A 20290-nucleotide genomic window follows, 5' to 3' on the forward strand; every position below is an offset into this window, starting at 1 on the left:
TTACGTTCCCACCCTTGACGTGTGAGTGATCCAGTTTCTCCAAATCCTCGCCAGCATTTGGTGGTGTCACCATTTTTTATTTTTAGCCATTCTGGTAGGTGTGTAGTGAGATCTCATTGTGGTTTCCAGTTGTATTAACATAATGGCTGATGTACAGCTTTTCATGTGCTGCTTTTGTGAAGTATCTGTTCTTGTTTTTCACCATTTCTAGTTGGATTGTTTGGTCTTTTACTGTTGTTTTGAGAGTTCTTTATTCTAAATACTAGTCCTTTGTTGGGTTTTTGGTTTGCAAATATTTTCTCCCAGTCTCTAGCTTATTTTTTCATCCTCTTAACAGGATCCTTTGTAGAGCAAAAGTTGTTAATTTTCATGAAGTGCAGTTTACCAGTTTTCTTTTACGGATTGTGCTTTTGGTATCATGTGTAAGAATTCTTTACCTAGTCCTAGATCCCAAAGATTGTCTCCTAGGTTTTTTTTCCTAAAATTTTTATAGTTTTATGCTTTACCTATGTGATCCATTTTGCGTTAACTTTTGTATAAGATTTACGTCAAGGGTTTTTGTTTTTTGTTTTCTGTTTTTTAGCCTGTAGATGTCCAGTTGCTCCAGCACCATTTGTCGAAATGCTTTTTCCTCTACTGAATTTTTTTTTTTTTTTAAGATTTTATTTGAGAGTGAGAGTGAGCAGGGGAAGGAGCAGAGGGAGAGGGAGAAGCAGACTCCCTGCTGAGCTGGGACCCCAGTGTGGGGCTTGATCCCCAGACTCTGGGATCATGACCTGAACCGAAGGCAGACGCTTAACCTACTGAGCCACCCAGGTGCCCCAGTTACTATAGCTTTATAGTAAGTCTTAAAATTGGGTAGACTGGCTCGTCCCACTTTATTTTTCAAAATTGTTTTAGCTATGTTTCTATTTTTTTATTTTTTTATTTATTTGAGGGGCCCCTGGGTGGCTCAGTCGTTAAGCATCTGCCTTCGGCTCAGGTCATGATCCCAGGGTCCTGGGATCGAGCCCCACGTCGGGCTCACTGCTCTGCGGGAAGCCTGCTTCTCCCTCTCCCACTCCCCCGCTTGTGTTCCCTCTCTCGCTATGTCTCTGTCAAATAAATATAATCTTTAAAAAATATGTATTTATTTGAGATAAGAGTGAGAGAGCACGGGGGGGGGGTGGGGGGGACAAAGGGAGAGGGAGAAGCAGACTCCCCACTGAGCAGGGAGCCCGATGTGGGGTTTGATCCCAAGACCCTGAGATCATGACCTGAGCCAAAATCAAGAGTTGGATGCTTAACCAACTGAGCTACTCCGGCGTCCCTTAGCTGAGTTTTTAAATCATCTTATTAACTATATCTACAAAAAAAATCTTGCTGGGATATTTGGTAGGAGCTGCATTAAAGCTGTGTATCAATTTGGGGAGAACTGACATCTTTACTAGATCTCATCTTCCAGTCCACGAACAAGGTATGTCTCTCATTTGTCGTCTCTGATTTCATTCATCAGTGTGTTGTAGTTTTCAACATACAAGTTCTTAAGTGTTAGATTTACATCTAAGTATTTTGTTTTTAAAGGCAACTTTAAGTGGTACTGTGCTTTTAATTTTTGTGTTCATGTAGTCATTGCTAATACGTAGAAATAACGTCTTTGTAGGTTTATCTTATATTCTGAGATCTTGCTGAACTCCCTTATTCTAGGTGTTTTTTGTAGATTCCTAAGGATTTCCTACATAGGTATGTCGTCTGCATGATGATGGGGATACCTGGGTCCCACCCCCAGAGACGCTGATTTAATTAGCTTGCACATCAGGTCTTTTAAAACCTTCCTTGTGATTGTGATAAGCAGCCAAGGCTGAGAACCACTGCTCTTTGAACTTGGCCATCAACGAGCGGAGAGATGCCTTGAGCACAAGAGCCAAGTGCCTGGATGCCCCACTCTGCACTTGGGGGCCTGTCTTGCTGTCAGGCCCATACAGTTAACAGGTTGAGCTTTTGCTGCTGAGGAAGACCAGGTCCTGGGCCTAATGAGCTGCCCCCACCCTCCAGCCCAGAACAACTAGGCTGTGATGGATAGTCAACAGTTTTAATGAACAAAAAACGAAGTGTATAAAAGGGTCCCCATCTTCTAGATGGGGAGAGTCGTCTTCTCCATGAACTTGAACACCTGCTTCTCCTATTGGCTCCAGCACCTGGTTGAACTGTCACCACAGTTCCCTGCAGGGCTGGAGCTGCCTGTGGCAAGAGAAGGTGCGTGAGGGCTGTAGTCACTTTTTCACATAGTGAGAATAGCCTTGTGCTTGGCCCAAGAAGGCCGCCGCGTTAGACTAGAGAGAACTGCAAAAGGGATGTCCATCCAGGTACTTTACGTACATGAGGGAGCCTGACCCTTCATCAGCCGGTCCCTCCGCCTGTGGTTCTCCATTTAGGGCAGAGTTCCTTAAAACTCACTTTGTGCCAGTTCAGGACCCAGCCCCGCCAGCAGCATGGGTCTCCGCCAGCGCGGTGTGAAAGAGAAAAGGCAGGGAGGGGAAGGAAGTGTGAGAACTTGTGTGCAGCTGGGTCCTGACCCTGCCCCCACGCAGAGATGGGGGAGCAGGAGGGGTGCTGCTCACTCTCTGCTTCCCCTTCAGGGCCGAGCAGGTGCGGCCACGCGGCCCAGGCCAGGGCTCAGGCTCTAGTGCTAGAGTGACATTGCCTGGGGCAAAGGAGGGTTGCGGGCCGCCACCCCGAAAGTTGGGTGGGCCACAAGCAATCCCCAGCTCCCAGGCATGTCACCCCGGCACGGGGCGCCATCAGCTGGCCAGCTAGAGAGCAGCAGGCAGGTGGACCGAGGCCTGCAGTTGTGGGCACGAGGTTTCCTGAAAATAAACGTGAGCTCTGGCTTGTGTGTCGGGGCTTCTGAGGCAACCAGGTTGGTATTGGGCGGGTGCGGCAGTGGGGTCTTGACCCCATCAGGCACCCCCTCCAGCCTGCCACACCCAGCTCCAGGAGCCAGAAGGCCTGAGCTGGCTGGAGCTGGGGGCAGTGGAGTCCCCAGAGAAAGCCCTGCCCCAAGGGCCTCGGCCAGCTGCGTGGTGCCCCACAGCGGTGTGGCCTGGATGGTGGCCGGGCGGGACACTGGCCCTTGTGGAGGGAGGGGCCCAGGCGGAGGATGGGGGGACATCGAGCGCCCAGCCCTGGGCAGCTCGAGGCTTAGGACTCTTCAGTGTTGCTCCAACCTGGGCCACTGAGGACCCGCTTTGTGTCCGGCTTCCCCGGGGTTCCCCGTGTCCGCCCTTCCTGGCGACAGCGCAGCAGGGAGCAAGTCCTTGCCAACCCTTGGAGCCAGGGAAGCCGGCTCTGTCACCTGCTGGGCGGGGCTGGCCAGAGGGACGAAGACCACAGAGGGGTGCGGACGACTGTGAAGGGTGGAATGGTGGCTGAGAAGTGACCGTGCGGGGCTGTGGGCGGCAGGACCAGGTGCGAGGGTGCCCCGCGGGGGGCCTGCAGTGCTTCCCGGATGCCCCGCTGCCCATCTCGCGCCAGCTGCCCCGAGGTCACCGAAGCCTGGGAACAAGGGCCCAGGATCAGTCCTTTTCTCCTGCGAAGGAGCCCCCCACCCTCCTCAGACCAGGGGGCCTAGTACATTACATAGCCTGGCCCCCCCAGAGCAGCGGCACCGATGTGGCTTTGTAGTGGCCGTGCCACGCAGCCTCATGCACAGCCATGTCCCCTTCCTTTGGGGAAAGGGGGCTCATCCTCCTGACACCCCCCCCCCACAGTGTCCAGTGGGCATGAGCAGTCCCCGAACTCAGGCTCCCTGAGTCCCCATCCCCTGGTGGAGCAGACCCAAACCAAACAGCAAGCACCTGCCTTGTCCTGGGCATCAATGTGGGTCCACATGCGACGATGCTCCAGGCAGTCAGTGTCTCGTGTGCACGGCTACGTGCAGGGGGGTGCTCCAGATCTAAGGGGTGAGAATTCCTGTCACCCCCCCCCCCAGGGGAGGCTGCCTTATAACACCGAGGGGCTGTGCTTTCTCTTCCTTGGGAACAGGCCGCCCCGCAGCAGCGCACCCCTCACCCTGTCCCGGGCGTTGACCTGGACTCCCTGGCTAAGCAGCTGTTTGAGGATGTCCAGGTGTCCTCCACAGCAGGCCCAGAACACCGGCGTCCTGTCCAGCTACCAAACAAAAGCACCGATGCACAGACACGCTCTGGTGCGGGACGGGGTCTGCCGTGACGGTGGCCCCTCCCCAGTTCTCACCAAGTCGCGAGTGTCCACAGCACTTGCCTCCATCAGCTTGGTCGCGAGCTGGCCATGACCCTTCGGACAGGCCCAGTGCAAGGCGGCGTGGTGCAGCTGGGGGTGGAGACAGGACATCAGGCAGAGGGAGCACGGCCGCCCCCTAGAGGCCCGGCTCTGGGCCCTAGTCCCAGGACTAGGTTCCCCAGATGGACGCACCAGCTCCTGCTCGCACCGAGGGCCCCTCCCTCCCGGCTCCGGAAAGGCCCGCAGTTTCCCAGGCCAGGACTGGAACACACGGAGGATGGCACCCCTGCAGCTCTGACACTGTAGTCCGAGTCCCCCCACTTGCTACCTTGTCATGGGCACTGGGGTCCCCTCCATCTACCAGGTACTTGCCAGTTAGGGCCTCCCGGCTCTCGGCAGCTGCCTTCAGGAGCATCTCCAGGTCCACAGACTCCGGCTGGGCCTGGGGCTGCGGCTGGGTAGGTTACAGGGCGAGACCAAATCACTTTCGCAAACCGCAGTCTTCACCAGTCTAGCCGAGCAGCTCCTGAGAGCCAGCTGAGGACTACATGTTGGTTGGTGGCTGGTACAAACCGTAATTCTTAACTCCCTTCCTCCCCCAGATTCGGACCGATGAGACCTATTACGCCCATTATGGGTTGCCATGCCCCCTGCCCCCAAGTTTGTATGTTGAAGTCCCAACCCCAGGACCTCAGAATGTGGCCTTATTTGGAAATAGGGTCATTGAGGCTGTAATTAAAAGTCACACTGGACTAAAGTGGGCCCTAATCCAATGACTGGTGTCCTTAATGAAAGGGGACACGTGGGCACAGCGGGCACAGTGTGAGTGCCTTGTGAACTCAGGAGAGATTGGGGTGAGGCACCCACAAGCCGAGGAACACCAAAGCTAGCCACCAAGCACCAAAAGCTAGCAGACTGGCAGGGACAGATTCTCCCCCACAGCCTTTAGAAGGAACCAGCCCTGCCGGTACTTTGATCTCAGACTTCCAGCCTCCAGAACTGGGAGAATAAATCTCTGCTGCTGAAGCCACTGTGCGTGTGGCCCCAGCAAACAGACAGGAGGGCTGTGGGGCCTCCAGAACGGAGTCTGTCCAGCTCAGCAGGTCCTGGCGGTGTCCGCTCTTCCCCAAGCCCTCCCGCGGCGACAGGAAGCGCTTCCTCACAAACTCAAGCCCCCCCCCACCCGACTTCTCACCTTAACCACTGGCTCACGTGCCCTAGGGGGGACTGCATTTCAGTCGCCTCTCTCCCCATCTTTGAACCAAGTTTTTCAAGTCAGCCAGTCTCCAGATTCCGTCTGGAGCTGTTAAATCTCTCAAGCTGGGGCACAAGAGCAGGCCAGCGGTCAGCCACAGGGCGCCAAGGCCTCGGGGGCAGGCTCCGGGTTGGTCTGGCCCTCGCCTCTCCCACCCGCAGGAGGGACCCCAGCCACCCAAGGTCCTTGGGGCTCAGAGCCTGCCCACCTTGGGGTTGGCACTCACCACCCCCCATCCCCAGCACTGCTCACTTTCTTCTTCTCTTCTCCCAGTTTCCACCGCTCCCGGGCCACAGCCTCTTCAGCTCCCAGCCTCCAGGCCCCAGGCCCGCCTCCGGGATCAGGAACTCCATGTCCACATCCTGACACTTTCCTTCCAACTCTGTCTCCACGTACCTGTAGGAGTGGGATAAGGAGAAAGACTCAGAAAAATGAGGAAGCTTTAGGAAACAGCTGTGCAGTACAGGGATCCTGACAAGAGGTGACCTACAGAGAGAGCATTGTGGATGTCATAGTGGCCTGACCCTTGGCGAAGCTTCCTGGCGCTCTGCTGGCATGCTCCCTGATGCCCACGGCTCTTGGCTCTCACCCACTGTAGTGTTGCCCGGGGCCCAGGAGGATAACTACCGCCTACCATGTCCTGTCGCAGGACACAGGGTCAGGGGCATGACACCGTGTCTATTTATACTGCTGGGCTGGTGTCCAGGCACGCTTGGGACAGGTGACACCTCAGCTTCCCTCCTGGGCTGTCGTCCTTACATTCCTATCAGATCACGCCATACTGCCACCTGACCCTGAGCTCAGAGGAACAGAGATGCCTCCTGGGTAAAATTCTGAATTCCTGGGTTCAAATCTTGGCTCTTGTGAAACTCTGTTTCTTCATCACTAGAATGGGGTAAAACTAGCACCCAGCTCAAGGGGCTGTGAGGAGGAAACCGGGCCAGAACCCACCGTACAGTGATCTGCTCTTCCTTCCTGCCCCCACCGGGCGTTCAGGAGCTGGGGAGCACTGAGGAATAAGCGTTCTAGGGGAGAGGGAAAAGGTTGGGATGATAGGATGGCAGAGCACAGGGCTTCCAGCCACAGAGAACGAACTGTATTCTCTTCCAAAGCCAACGCTGGTGGCAACCTAACACTCCTTTGGGCCTGCAAGCTGCACCGGGCAGGGTCGCAATGGGGCTTGCTGGGCAGCGTGACTCCTGGGCCTCCCGGGCCCACCTCACCAAAGCAGACACCCCAGAGCGTCACCGGTGTGACCGTTCCTCTCACCGCCCAGGGAACTCAGAGCACCCTTCTTCCTCCCCGACCGAGGCAGCCAGACCCCCTGGACCATTTCCAGAGCAATGGCTATGGCAGCAGCTGAGCTCAATCCCCGCAGCTATGCTCGTGTCTTCTGAGTAGCCTGCTGTTTCCTGTTTTGCCATCACAGTCTAGGGCAAGACTCCCTGGACTCAAGGGCTGCCATGTCTACACCATCACCGGGTATCTTCCCGTTGCTTCGTCTGTCACTGCCTCACAGAACTGGACAGACAGAAAACAACTGCGTGTTTCTGCTCCTACACCTCTCCTCCGACCACAGGAAGCAGCCGCCTGCCCCCCTCCAGCTGGCCCCCCTCGTTCTGCTGGGCAGGCCTGGGGACGTCTAGACCATGACCTGCCTCCCACCCCCGCCGCTGCATGTCCGTACCAACTGCTGCATGCTGATGACGTCCATGGTCCCCCCTTGCTCTTCACGCCCCCAGTGAGAGGAGCTGAGCTGCTCAGCCCTTTTACAGGAGAGCTGGCTCCTGCGGGCAGGGCAGGCCAGGGGCTTGTGCCCGGGCCAGAGAGCTCAGTGGTTCTGTGACGCTGACCAGAATACCAATGTGGGTGTGCAGCCCGCTGAAGGCAGGAGCCACTCTGAGCTGCGTCGGGTGCAGCGTCAGGCACCCACTCTCCTGCACCTGTGCCATCCCCTACACCTGCTCAGGAGTAATTCGACCAATAGACGTATGGCCGGGGGTGCCCGGGCCACTAGAAAAATGTTGAGCGTGAGCCTCCATGTTGCCACAGGTCTAGGTGCCTGAGACCCTGAAAGACCCCATCAGCCTGTTCTGAGCAAAAGGAAGCCAGAATCCTAGAGAGGACCTCGGAAAGGAAAGGCCCAAGAGGCTGACGTCTGTGGCAGGAATCTGCATGGCACCTCCAGGAGATCAGACTTCAAGCAACTGCCCCACTCCCAGTTTCAAGGCTGCCCTCCATACTTCTGCTTTCCTTCCCCAGCGCCCCCCGCTTCTCCCTCACCACTCCGAGAGCCAGCGTATTAAACTACACCACGGCCAGGAGCCAAGTCCAGTCTGTCATCAGCAGCCCCTGCCTCTTGAAAAGCCTTCCACGCCCCACACATGCAGGTCCCTTCCTGCTCTCCTGGGCAGGGAGCACGCCATCCCACGGGGAAGCTGGACTGAGATGTTAGCCATTAATCTAGTCACCAATCAACCTGTCTCAAGCCACCAAAGTCAAACTTCCTCATTTAAGATGCCCAGCATGCCCTTCACCCAGCTGGGCCTTGAATTCTGCCTTGACCTTTGAAAGGAAATCTGATCGTAAATAAGACTCCAGAACTGGAGCTATATGAGCAGGGATGACCAGAACGAGAGGGAGAACTACAGGTCAAGGACAGCCCAAGGCCCCAGAGGGCTGGGAATGGTTCCACCCATGGCTGGCTTCTCAGTAAATACATCCAAGTTCTGAGACTTAGGGAACCCAGAGCTTTTAAAAGAAACTCAGTCCCTATGCATCAGGGGTTTTTGTCAAAGGTGATTTCTTGCCTTTGGTTATGAAAAGGGAGAGCTGCCTAGACTAGAGTGAGGGTAAGACAAGACAGACTTTGGCTTTGGTCTCTACTATCTGCCGACTCTAAAACTCCTCTCCTTCAACATTCAAGGACAAGGGCATCTTACACCAACAACCTTCATCTGAAATTCTCACCAGAAAACTAGTTCTTCCACAGGAAACTGACTGGTATTAATTCTTACAAAAAAGTTATTCCTTGTAAAAAACTGAAACAGAATAAAGCTCAAGACGCACTTGACAAACCACTTTCACCACAGCAGACCAGGAGACACCCCAGGTGCCAGTGTAATATATATCCTCGACTTTTTTCCTGTAATTTTGTGTACGTACATGCAGGTTTCCATAGACGGGTCTTAAGAGGCATCATACTGTGACTGCAGCTTAGCACACTTTCCCTGTTAGTCTTACACTGCACTCCAGTGACCCATGTACCAGAATTTAATCCTTTCCCTAGCAGGGAACACTGAGCTTACCTCCTTTCTTCCTTACATTATAGCACAACTCTGTAGATGTCTCTGTAAGTAAATTATCTTTGTATACGTGGGTATTTCTCTAGGTAGCTACAGAGAAATTATTGGCCCTCATCTAAATTTTAATAGATATTCCCAAACTCCCGTCTATGGTGGGTGTACCGAATTCCATGAACAGATACCAACAAAGTGATGGTTAAAAAAAAAAAAAAAATATATATATATATATATATATAAAAAACAAGATTAATATCCAGAATACGTAACTCCTTATGAATCAATAGAAGGAAGAAAATCTTTAAACAGGCCGTAGTTATGGACAGGAAGTTCAGCGAAGACAGGCGGTCATTAGCAATGCACAACGAAGCAACAGCACTTGTTAGTCTATTCGGTTGTTAAAAGGAAAGGTGAGGAAGTGTGCGCTCGGACAGCGTGCAGCATGCCTGGCACACTCTGGTGCCCTCCACATATTCGCTCATTTGACCTCCGCAAGGCCACCGAAGCAGGCCCTGTTATAATCATCCTCACCTCACAGATGAGGAAGCAGGGACAGATGGGCAAAGTGACCTTTCCCAAGGACATTCAGCTAGAAAGCAGCTTTTGTCATATGTCCCAGTTTCTTCTAATACTTACGTAGTTCTGTTTTTATACTTAGGTCTTTAATCTACTTGAAATTTATTTTTGTGCATGGGATGAGGTAAGGATACAACTTTATTTTTTCCAAACGGATAGTGTTTCCACGTGAACTAATTTAGAATATGATCATCTGTCCAGGCTTAAGCACTTACAGCCCCGCATCTACTCCCTCGCTCCCCGAGTGGCCAGAATAGGGCTCTTCAGGCCTCAGGTTCCCACCCTGCAGCACGGATGCTGGCCAAGGCAGGGGCTAGGAGGGCTAGTCTGGGTCCTCTTGCACGGCAGCCTGAGACAGAAAGGTGGCGGCTCAGGTGGCCAGCAGGTCCCACAGGTCACTGTCGCAGGGCAGCAGGTCACATGCTAGTCGTGCCTTCCGATCCCGGACAGCCTTCAGGGCTGGGCTGTGTTCCAACAGCAGGGAGCAAATGTCCACATGACCCTTCTCAGCAGCCTGTGGAGAAAGATGCATGAATCAAAAGCCATATCCCCACTGGGCTCTACCCTTTCTTGCTCCACTTCGGGGAATCTCTTGGTCCTAAAACAGGTCTTATGGAAATGGGAGACACCGGCTATTTGAGTAGATTTACCCTAATTCCTACCAAATCCCAACGACTTGCATAAAGGTTGGTGGAATTCTCTAGTGCCATTCCTGGCAGTTAGCTTGAGTTTTTCTTTCTGGTGTCCTCTGCTCAGTAGCCATTCTTCTCTGTCCGGCCTGCACATTAAAAATAAATATAGACAGGCACCTGGCTGGCTCAGTTGATGGAGCATGCGACTCTTGGTCTCAGGATTGTGAGTTCAAGTCCCACGTTGGGTATAGAGATTACTTAAAAATAAAATCTTGAACAAACAAAAACAAATACAGAACCTTGGATCTCTAAGTGTCCCTTATAAATGTTCAGTCATCTATCAGCTGGGCACCGTAGGCACAAGATACACCAGACACGGCCTCCGCCCTCTGGGAACGTACAGATGAGCAGAGAAAAATGGGTCCAGGTTCCCGGCTTTCTCCTCTTCCTTTGAAATAGACGATCCCAACCTGGACATCAATTTTCAACCTACCTCCTCCAGAAAAGAGAGTTAAGGTGATTTACACAGATCAGCTTATATAACTTTCATAATAACCATCAGAGGTAGGAACTATCATCATTCCCATTTTACAGATGAAGAAACTGAGGCTCATACAAGGTAAGTGACTTGTCCAATGTCACAGTGCTGGTGTGGCAGCCTGGGGATCCTAAACCAGGTCTGTCTGACTGCCAAGTCTCAACTCTTTTAACAACCGTGTTATAGCACTCGATTCCCTGCTCCTCCCAATAGTCACTGATGTACCACGGAGCTTTTGAGAGGTGTCAAAATTAATATTAGTAGCAAATACCACCTCAAATTTGAATCCAGATCTTTATTTAGCAGGTCCTCTTGTTGAGTACAGACCTAAGGTTCTCAGTTTTGTTGCCTCAATTCAGGCAGTGGTATGTTGTGAGTAGTTCTGGGGTGCATTCTGGGGAGATGTGAGATGCATTCCAAAGAATTTTGTAGAAAAAAAAAGTACCAGAGTTTGCAAGTAGCTTATTTGTTAAAAAAAGAAAGAACAATTCCACTCTTCCCATATCTGCATCCCCTGAATGAAAGGCCAGAGAGGCACTGAAAAGGCCTCAGGCCGTAAGACCAGCCAGCACCATGCGCGCGCTCGCGTGCAGTGTCTTGCCCGTACACACCCTCCAAGGGAGTTAGACCGTCCGAGCAACACCACTGTAGACCGTCAAGGAATAAGCAGTCTGCCTCTTCAACTGGCAAGGATCTTAAGAGAAAATAAAACGCCATCCAGGTGTTCACTCAGCAAATATTCACTGGGCACCTGTGCCAAGAGCTGGGGCTACGACAGTAAACAAGATCAAGTCTTCGCTGTCTCTGGGGACAGAGAGCTCAGACGGAATTTAAGAGGGAGAAAAGGTATGAGGAGTCAAGTGCAGGGTGCTTTTGCACACACAGTTGGGGGAACTACCCACGTCTGAGAACAGGAAAGCTCTCTGAGTGTGAGGCAGAAGCTAAGATCCAGAAGGAAGGACAGAAACAAGCCAGATGAAAACTGGGAGAGGAGAGGCATTGAGCCGGGGACAGCTTGACAGGTAAGGTCCTGGAGTGTCACCATGACGGGGTCAAGAGAGGGGGCCTGAGTGTAAGTGACAAGGGGATGAGAGCTCAAGATAGTGGCACCTGGCTGGTTCAATCGGGAGAGCATGACAGTCGTGATCTCGAGTGGTGAGTTTGAGCCTCACGCTGGGCATAGAGATGACTTAGATTAAAGAAAAAAAAAAGAAAGAAAGAAAAGAAAAAAGAAACTGGAGGAGGGAAATGTTGACATCTTCCCTTGAGTGGACACAAGGGTAATATATCTGCAAATCCTTGGACAATGAAATACATCTGGCTTCCTAAAAATTAAGTTGGTCCTTGAAACAGACCCCCACCCAATTTTTTATTATGGTAAGAACACTTCACATGAGATCTGACTTCTTAACAAATCTATTTTTTTATAGTTTTTTGGTAATTGTTTTTTGTTTCTGTTTTGTTTTTGTTAAATGATAGCCACCACCCCCCTATCCACGCCCAACGTAGGGCTGAGATCACGAGTCCCACGCTCTACCGACTGAGCCAGTCAGGCGCGCCCCCTTCTTAACAAACTTAAAGCTTATTAAGCACGGTCACCTACTGACACAGCGCAGATCCGCTGCGCTTCATCAGCTCCCCTCAGTGATGCTGCGCCAGCTCAACAGCACCCCCCACCCCCCTCCCCACTGCCCCGGCAACCACCACCCCACTCTGCTTCTGTGTCTGACTGTCTTCTACACGGGCACACCTCATTTGGTTGCACTTTGCTTTACCGCGCTATGCAGATACTGTGTTTTTACCAAGTGAAGATCTGTGGCAACCCCGCACCGGGCAGGTCTTTTGGTGCCATTTTCCAACAGCATTTGCTCACTTCGTATCTCTGTGCCACATTTTTGTAATTCCTGAACTGCTTCAAACTTTTTTTTTTTTTTTTTTTAAGATTTTATTTATTTGACAGAGAGAGACACAGCGAGAGAGGGAACACAAGCAGGGGGAGTGGGAGAGGGAGAAGCGGGCTTCCCGTGGAGCAGGGAGCCCGATGCGGGGCTCGATCCCAGGACCCTGGGATCATGACCTGAGTCGAAGGCAGACGCTTAACGACTGAGCCACTCAGGCGCCCCTCAAACTTTTTCATGATTATTATATCTGTTATCTGTGATCACTGATCTCTGATGTTACTACTCTAGTCATTTTGGGATGCCTAAACCGCACCAATATAAGACAGAGGAGCTAATCTATAAATGTATGGGTTCTGACTGCTCCCCCAGTCTCTCTCTCTCTCTTCCTCGTGCCTCCCTACTCCCTGAACGACAATATTTAAAGTAAGCCAATTAATAGCCCTGCAATGGCCTCTCAGCGCTCCAGTGAAAGGAAGAGTCAGTCAATGTGGCAAAGTCCATTGCTGTCTTATTTCAAGAACCGGTGAGCCACAGCAGTTTCTTAAACCTTCAGCAACTCCTACCCTGACCTCCCTGATACGCTGAGCAGTTATCCACATCAAGCTAAGACCCTCTACCAGTTAAAAGATTACAACTTGCTGAAAGGTCAGATGATGGTTAGCATTTGTTAGCAATAAAGTATTTTTAAACTAACTTTCATACATGATTTTTTTTTGGACATAATGCTAGTGTACACTAAATAGACTACAGTGTAGTATAAACGTAACTTTTGTGTGTCCTGGGAAACCAAGACTCACCCGACTTGCTTTATTACGGAGGTCTGCATGTCTCTGAGGTGCGCCTGTGCCTCACGGAAGGTGTGTCATGAAGCATAAAAAACAAAAACAAAACTTGCTACGTGTATTTTTTTAATATATCTACTAGTGTCTCTACCAAAGTGTTACTCCATTCCCATCATACATTAAAAAATAATGGTAATAACGTGTTATTCAACAGCCAGGTGTACAAAATAAAAACAAGACCTCTATCTTTGTGGCCGTCACATTTCAAGGCTGCTGTCGCTAAGCAGGCACCTTTCTGTCCTACCATGTTTCTGAAGTCCAGGTTGCTTGCTGGGGATCTGCCAACCCCTAGGTGTCTCAGCTACGGGCTGGGGCGACGGAGTAGAGTGTGCGGAGTAGGAACACTGGCTCCTAAAAGCTCTCCTCCTGGAAAAAAAGCTCGTCGGTGCGTCTTGTCTTCTGGTGGCTGAGAACTCGCCACGCTAGGGAGCGGAACGTAGTCTGAGACTGTAGAGCCCCGTCTGAGGGACAGGTCTCTAATACGAAAGAGTGAGCACAAATTTTTGGTGGACAGCAAAAAGTGTCTGCCACAGGCTCTCATGGTAAGTCATGCAGTCAACTTACGTTTTTCTGTTTTAAAGTTCATAAGAGAATACGTTTACACACGCACACCATAAACTTGCACAAACCGCGTCTCTAAAATGCATAAGCAATCAGTAAAAGGGATGCCTTGAGCAGGGTGTCCCGGAAGACTGAGGGACCAGGGGTCAGGGTGGAAGGGAGACATTTTCACGCTGCACTGTTTTGTACTCCTCAAACTCTTCACCACGTGCAGGTATTTCTGGTCAGCAGAAAGTTAATGAAGTGGTCACCCTGGCTACCGTACGGCGAGCAGGCTACAGGGGTAGGCGAGAGTAGATGTGAGCTTCGGAAAACTAACTTCACGGAAAAGCATTCATGACATATCATGAAAGCAAAGAAAAAAAAATGACGCCGTACGTGTAATTCTAATTTACACGCCCAAGGAAACTGCTGGCACATTGTACATTAACCCTCAAGGGATGACTGGTAAGCACGGACATTGCAAGTGCTTCTCTGCTTTCCCCGTGTTTTCTCCACTGAACAAAAGCCAAGATCGTGAAGGGGGAAGGGCGGCATACCTTGTGCAGACTGGTCATGCCATCGTCGTCCACCAACCTAGGGTTGGACCCGTGAGACAGCAGGAGCCGTGCGATTTCGGTGTGCCCACAGTAGCTGGCCCGGTGCAGAGCGGTGGCGCCCCCGTGCGTTTGGGCATCACACTTAGCCCCGCTTTCCAGCAGGAGCTGGCACACGGCATAGTGCCCGTTGCGGCTGGCATAGTGCTGCAGGGGACGGAGAGCGAGGTCAGACAGCAGAGCCCAGGCAGGCGGCAGGACGGTGGGCGGGGGAGAGCACGGGCTCTGGAGCAGGCTACAGGGTAGGCGAGAGGACGGTAACGACCTCAGAGGCCACGTCCGCCAGCCATGTGACCCAGACAAGCCGCTTCATTTCTAGCATCAGCTTCCTCATCAGCAAAGTGGGGATAATAATCATTCCTACCTCACAGGATTGTTAGGTAAATGAAATTAAATAAATGATGTAAAGCACTTAACACTAATTAAGGAAAAAAACAAACAAACCTAGAACAAGGTTCACACAATGCTTAAAACTCAAAACCTGCTGGGAGAGAAGAACAGGCGGCAGCACGGGCAACATCACCCCCTCCGCCAGAGAGGGCAGGTATCCCGAGTGCAAGTTTCCCTCCCCAGCTCACCAGAGCCGTGTAGCCAGCCGAGTCGGGCTGGCTAGGGTCTGCTGCCTTCTGGATGAAATATTTCACTCGGCCTAGGTCTCCATTCAGGGCTGCCGACCAGATTCCTGTGGAAAGACAGCCAAAGTGCTGAATAATGCTGAATGACTGGAGACTTTCAGTGCTTGACTTCTTGACCACCATTTTCTCATCTATAAAATGGGGGGATTTACGGGCGCCTGGGTGGCTCAGTTGGTTAAGCGACTGCCTTCGGCTCAGGTCATGATCCTGGAGTCCCGGGATCGAGTCCCGCATCGGGCTCCCTGCTCAGCAGGGAGTCTGCTTCTCCCTCTGACCCTCCCCCCTCATGTGCTCTCTCTCATTCTCTCTCTAATAAATAAATAAAATCTTTAAAAAAAAAAGGGGGGGGATTTACTCATTCAACAAACATTAACTGAGGGGCGCCTGGGTGGCTCAGTCAGTTGCGTGCCTGACCCTTGGTTTGGACGCAGATCATGATCTCAGGGTCCTGGGATCAAACCCCGAGTCAGACTCTGTGCTCAGTTTGAGATTCTCTCTCCCTCTGTCCCTCCAATCAATCAATCAATTAAACAAAAATCTTTTAAAAAATTTAACTGAAATCTCTGTGCTAAGGACTGTCCTAGGTGCTGGTGAGAGAGCTGTGAGCAAGACAGACAAGGAGCTTTATCTAATCAAGACAGTAGGGTTAGACAGGCGCAAATCCCTTCTTCCCACTTCAAACACATAAATATTAAATAAAGTAATGTATAAAATGTCTGAATACATAGGCAAATTCAAAAGCAAGATAAGGACAGGGCCAGTTGCCAGAGAAGATGAAAACCATAGCCAAAGTGGTGAGCAGGTACTCCATCTGCAGAATCCTAAAAGTCCTTGTAAACAGACACACATCCTAGAGGCTCCGGCTTGAACAACTAGGCAGGGTCTGGAGCAAAGGCCGCAGGGCACGTGCATGGCCAGGAACAGACACAACAAAGTTCCGTGCACAAAGCTGAGAGACAGGAAGTACCACCTCATGGGTGAACTGGGACTAGAAAATCTCTACTTTCCTGAACAGCAGCAGAAAGCAAGCTACCAGGCCCAGGCAGTTCACTCATTCAGCAAATATTTACTGAATACCTATCATGTATCTGGCACTGTTCTGAGCACTAGAGGCCAGCCAAGAATTAAAGGTCCCCAATCCCCAGGGCTGCCCCCAAAGCTTTGGTCTTATGGAGGTTACTTTCTAATTAAAGGAAGCAGATGAGAAAAAAAAAAAGAGAGAAATCAGGTGGTGCTAAGGACTATGAAGAAAAAGAAAACAGAAGGGATACAAGCAGTGGTCGGGGATGGCATCTCTGATAAGGTGACATCTGAAGAGAAAAAGGAAATGAGAAAGGCACCGTTTCAATAGGTGTGAGAAGACAGCAGGGGCAGAAGAAACCTAAAAAATCAGATACCATGACCCATTCAACTTGGAGGTGTTATATGTATACATATATATCTGTATATTTATTTACTTTTGCATTTTTCCCATCATGTAAACTTCATTAACTGTATGATCTCTTTTCCAGCTTTATAGAGAAATAGTTGACATACATCACTGTATAAGGGGACCTATATCTATTTATAGCCTTAGGGAGCAAAACCCCCACGCTAAGGATCTGTCATAAAAATGGATCCAGACAAGTGAATGCTATAAGGGCTGCACAGAGGCAACTTTTAAAAAAATGTCCCATAAGGATACTCCCACAAGCCAACAAAGGTGTGGCTCTGTTGTGGATAACCTCTAACAAGAGAAGACACCCCCCCCGCCCCGCCACCGGTGAGCTCAAAAATTAAAAGCTGCAAAACAAGAAGTAATCCACTGCCACATGAGATAGTCAGCAAATACAACAAATGGAAAAATGCGTACTTCAAAAATGAGCCATAATAGCACAATCTAAAAGACTTTAAAACAACATTTAGTGTGTTCACAGAGATGAAGGAATACAATCCACAAATCAGCAGAACATTAGGGAGAAAAAAAAGAACAAGGAGATCTGAAACAAAGTCAGGGCTGCCTGGCTGGCTCAGCCAGTAGAGCATGTGACTCTTGATCTCAGGGTCATGAGTTCAAGCCCCAGGCTGGGTGTACAGATTGCTTTTAAAAAAAAGTCAGTAGGGGGACGCCTGGGTGGCTCAGTTGGTTAAGCGGCTGCCTTCGGCCCGGGTCATGATCCCAGGGTCCTGGGATCGAGTCCCGCATTGGGCTCCTTGCTTGGCAGGGAGCCTGCTTCTCCCTCTCTCTCCTTCTGCTTGTGCTCTCTCTGTCAAATAAATAAAATCTTTAAAAAAAAAAAATTAAAAAAAAAAAGTCAGTAGGGGCACCTGGGTCAGTCATTGAATGTCTGCCTTCAGCTCAGGTCGTGATCCCAGGGTCCTGGGATCGAGCCCCACATCGGGCTCCCTACTCGGTGGGAAGCCTGCTTCTCCCTCTCCCACTCCCCCTGCTTGTATTCCTGCTCTCATGGTCTCTCTCTCTCTCAAATAAATAAAATCTTTAAAAAATTAATTAATTAAAAGTCAGTAAATTAAAAAATAGAATCATTGAACTAAAACAACAACAGATGGCTGGACAGTACTGCAGACCCACCCGGGAGGGAATGAGTGACTTGGAAATCACCCAGAATGCAGAATGGTAAAGAGAAAAATATTAAAGAGAGGTAAGGAAACATGAAAGGCAGAATGTACCAACATATGTCTAACAGGAGTTTCAAACAAAAAAAAAAGAGAAAAACTGGACAGAATGGGAGAGAGGAAATGCCTGAAGAGATAACGTCTGAGAATTATTCTGAAGTAAAGACAACAATGAGTTCTCAGATGAAAACCACATTAAATCCCAAGGAGAATTAATCAAAACATATCTACCCTGGTAAAATGACATCAAGAATAAAGAGAACATTTAAATTACCAAAAAGAAAAGATCATTAGTCACTGAAGAATTATAATCAGATTATCAGGACTTTTTTAAAGTTTATTTATTTATTTTTTAGTAATCTCTACACCCAACGTGGGGCTTGAACTAATGACCTCGAGATCACGAGTCACTCGCTCTTCTGACTGAACCACCCAGGTGCTCCCAGCAGAATTTTTAACAGCAGTAACAGAAAAAGAAGATAAATATATTTTCAAAGGTTTGAGGGGGGTAAAATAATTGTCAGTCTAGAATTTTATACCCGGCTAAGCTACCAGTCAAGACAGAGAAAGAGGGGGAGAGAGATGAAGAATCATACTCACTGAACAAACTTTTAAAAGCTATACTTCAGGAAAAGGGATAATGAACCCAGAGAGGAGATATGAAAAAAAAAACAACGACCCACACAAGGATCTTTCCCACGTGTGGGAAATAATGAGTAAGCAAACAAAATAATACCAGGTTGTAAAAACTGCTTTGATGAAAGCAAGGTGATATATCAGAGTAACCTGGAGGGGAAGGGACCCTACTTTGGACAGGGCAAGGTTTCTTTCTTAACAGCTGCACAACTCGGCCAGTTAATTCTTGGTTATGAGGAACAGTCCTGTGCATTGTGGGATGTAGACTAGCATCCTTGGCCTCTACCTACTAGATGACTGACTGTAGCATCCTCCCAGCTGTAACATCTGAAATTATTTCTAGACATTGCCAAACACCCTTAAGGGTCAGAACTGCAACTGCCCCCATCCAGTTGAGAACTACTAGAATGGGGTGTTGCCCAACCCCCCCAGTTGAAAACTACCAGAATGCAGTGTTCAGGGTGAGTCTCTCTGAGGAGGTGACATCTGAGCCAAGACCAGAAGAAAAGCATTAGCTAGCCTAATGCTGCAGAAAGTTCATTCCAAGGAGCTGGGACAGCAAGTACCACGGCTTTAAGTCAGAAAGAGATCTTGCATGTCTGTGAAACCAAAACGAGCCCAGTGTGGCTGAAGCATAGAGTGGGGAAAGAAAAGGATGAGAAATAAAGTGGGGGCTGAGAAGTAGAATAGGCAACGATCAGGTCACACAGTTTTGTAGGCCATGAAGGGAATTTGAACTTATTCTAAAAGCAATGAAATTATCTGATTTAATATATTCAAACGGTTACTCTGGCTTCTGTGTGGAGTAGAAAGCTTTGTAGGAGGGCAGGAGTGGAAGCAGGAAGGCCCATGAGGGAATTGCTTCAGAAGCCCAGAGGGTGGCGACGTGGAGGGAGGTAAGCAGGTGCAAGAGCCACTTAACAGTAAGTTAAATCAGAATGCATAAAAAGCCGTAGCATCCACCCAGCAGCTGATGAGAATGTTATCACCGCATAAGCTGCCTCTGCACTGACAGGTGATGCACGGCCTCCGAGTAGGAGCGGCCTTGTTTTTCAGCTTTACTCTGTTCCTTACAGACGATATAATCTCCTTACAGTGTGGGGTAAAAGAGTTACCTCTCTGGGCCCCAAAGGTGGGGATAACATCACCTGCGTCGAGGGCCATGTGTGCCGTATCTAAACCATACAGGGCCTGACACATCGGAGGTCAGAACGTCAGTTCCCTTCGCAGCGCAGCCCGCCCTCTGAAGCTGCCCTCAAGGTGGCTGCAATAATCCGACTGCAGATTCTGCTTCCCGACCCCCCCCCCCCCCCCCGACACACACTCACACCCCCGCCCGACCACCGAGAGGGCCCGAGCCTCCCGCGGGCACACCAGCTGAGGAGCCGGGCCGACCACTTGGGAAAGTTACCGAAACGAGGGCCTCCGTTTCCCAATCTGCGCGCGAGACGAAGTTTCTAGAGGCCGAGCTCGTGCCGGGTCCCTGGCGGGATCTCAGTGACGCGGGGGCTGTAAGCCCGCCGTCCGCCCATGCTCCCACCAGGCCCGCTGCGGCCCTCGGGGCCCCGCTTCTCGGCCATCTCCTTGTTCCGCGATCTGGAGAAAGCCGGGAGTCTCACCCCTGTCGAAGTCCATCTCGTCCAGCGTTTGCTGCACGCTGGACGCCGAACCTGGCCAGGAGCAGCAAGGGCCGTCCGCGCAGGGTCGCGGCGCCGCCATGTCGACCCCAGAGCCCGCTCCGCCCCGGCTGTTGTGCGCACGCGCGGCCGCGACGGGTGGGTGGGGCGGGCCGGGGCGGGGCGGACGCAGCAGCGCCAGTACCAGAGCCCAGCCGCGCCAGTAGCTCGGGAACCAATCGAGGCGGCGGGGCGGGGTTTGCGGCGCTGCACCGCGCTCCGAGGCGGCCGCGCGAGGGCGTCCCAGGCCAAGCAGAGTGCCGAGGGCGCCGCGCAGGATGCCCA

General features: G+C 50.8%; 2 protein-coding genes across 2 annotated transcripts; both read right to left on the minus strand.

Annotated features, from left to right (window-relative positions):
- Positions 1-2057: 2057 nt before the first annotated feature.
- Positions 2058-9374, minus strand: ANKRD23 (ankyrin repeat domain 23). The gene is given in 12 exon segments (XM_035001713.1): positions 2058-3565; positions 3619-3704; positions 3841-3892; positions 3894-3934; positions 4051-4149; positions 4234-4329; positions 4568-4693; positions 5435-5471; positions 5473-5523; positions 5525-5559; positions 5747-5890; positions 5985-9374. Coding segments are annotated over 12 exon segments (1149 nt in total). The 5' UTR covers positions 6132-9374; the 3' UTR covers positions 2058-3330.
- A 118-nt stretch (positions 9375-9492) lies between these two features.
- On the minus strand, positions 9493-20086 carry ANKRD39 (ankyrin repeat domain 39). The gene is made up of 4 exons (XM_035001712.1): positions 19949-20086; positions 15021-15124; positions 14386-14589; positions 9493-9886 (listed from the first exon to the last, which is right to left on the minus strand). The coding sequence occupies exons 1-4, from the start codon at positions 20046-20048 to the stop codon at positions 9743-9745; spliced, it is 552 nt and encodes a 183-aa protein (XP_034857603.1). The 5' UTR covers positions 20049-20086; the 3' UTR covers positions 9493-9742.
- Between the last annotated feature and the right edge of the window lie 204 nt (positions 20087-20290).

The sequence above is a fragment of the Mirounga leonina genome, unplaced genomic scaffold (assembly GCF_011800145.1).
Source record: "Mirounga leonina isolate KUSES-001 unplaced genomic scaffold, KU_Mleo_1.0 Mir_125, whole genome shotgun sequence".
NCBI classification, from domain to species: domain Eukaryota; kingdom Metazoa; phylum Chordata; class Mammalia; order Carnivora; family Phocidae; genus Mirounga; species Mirounga leonina.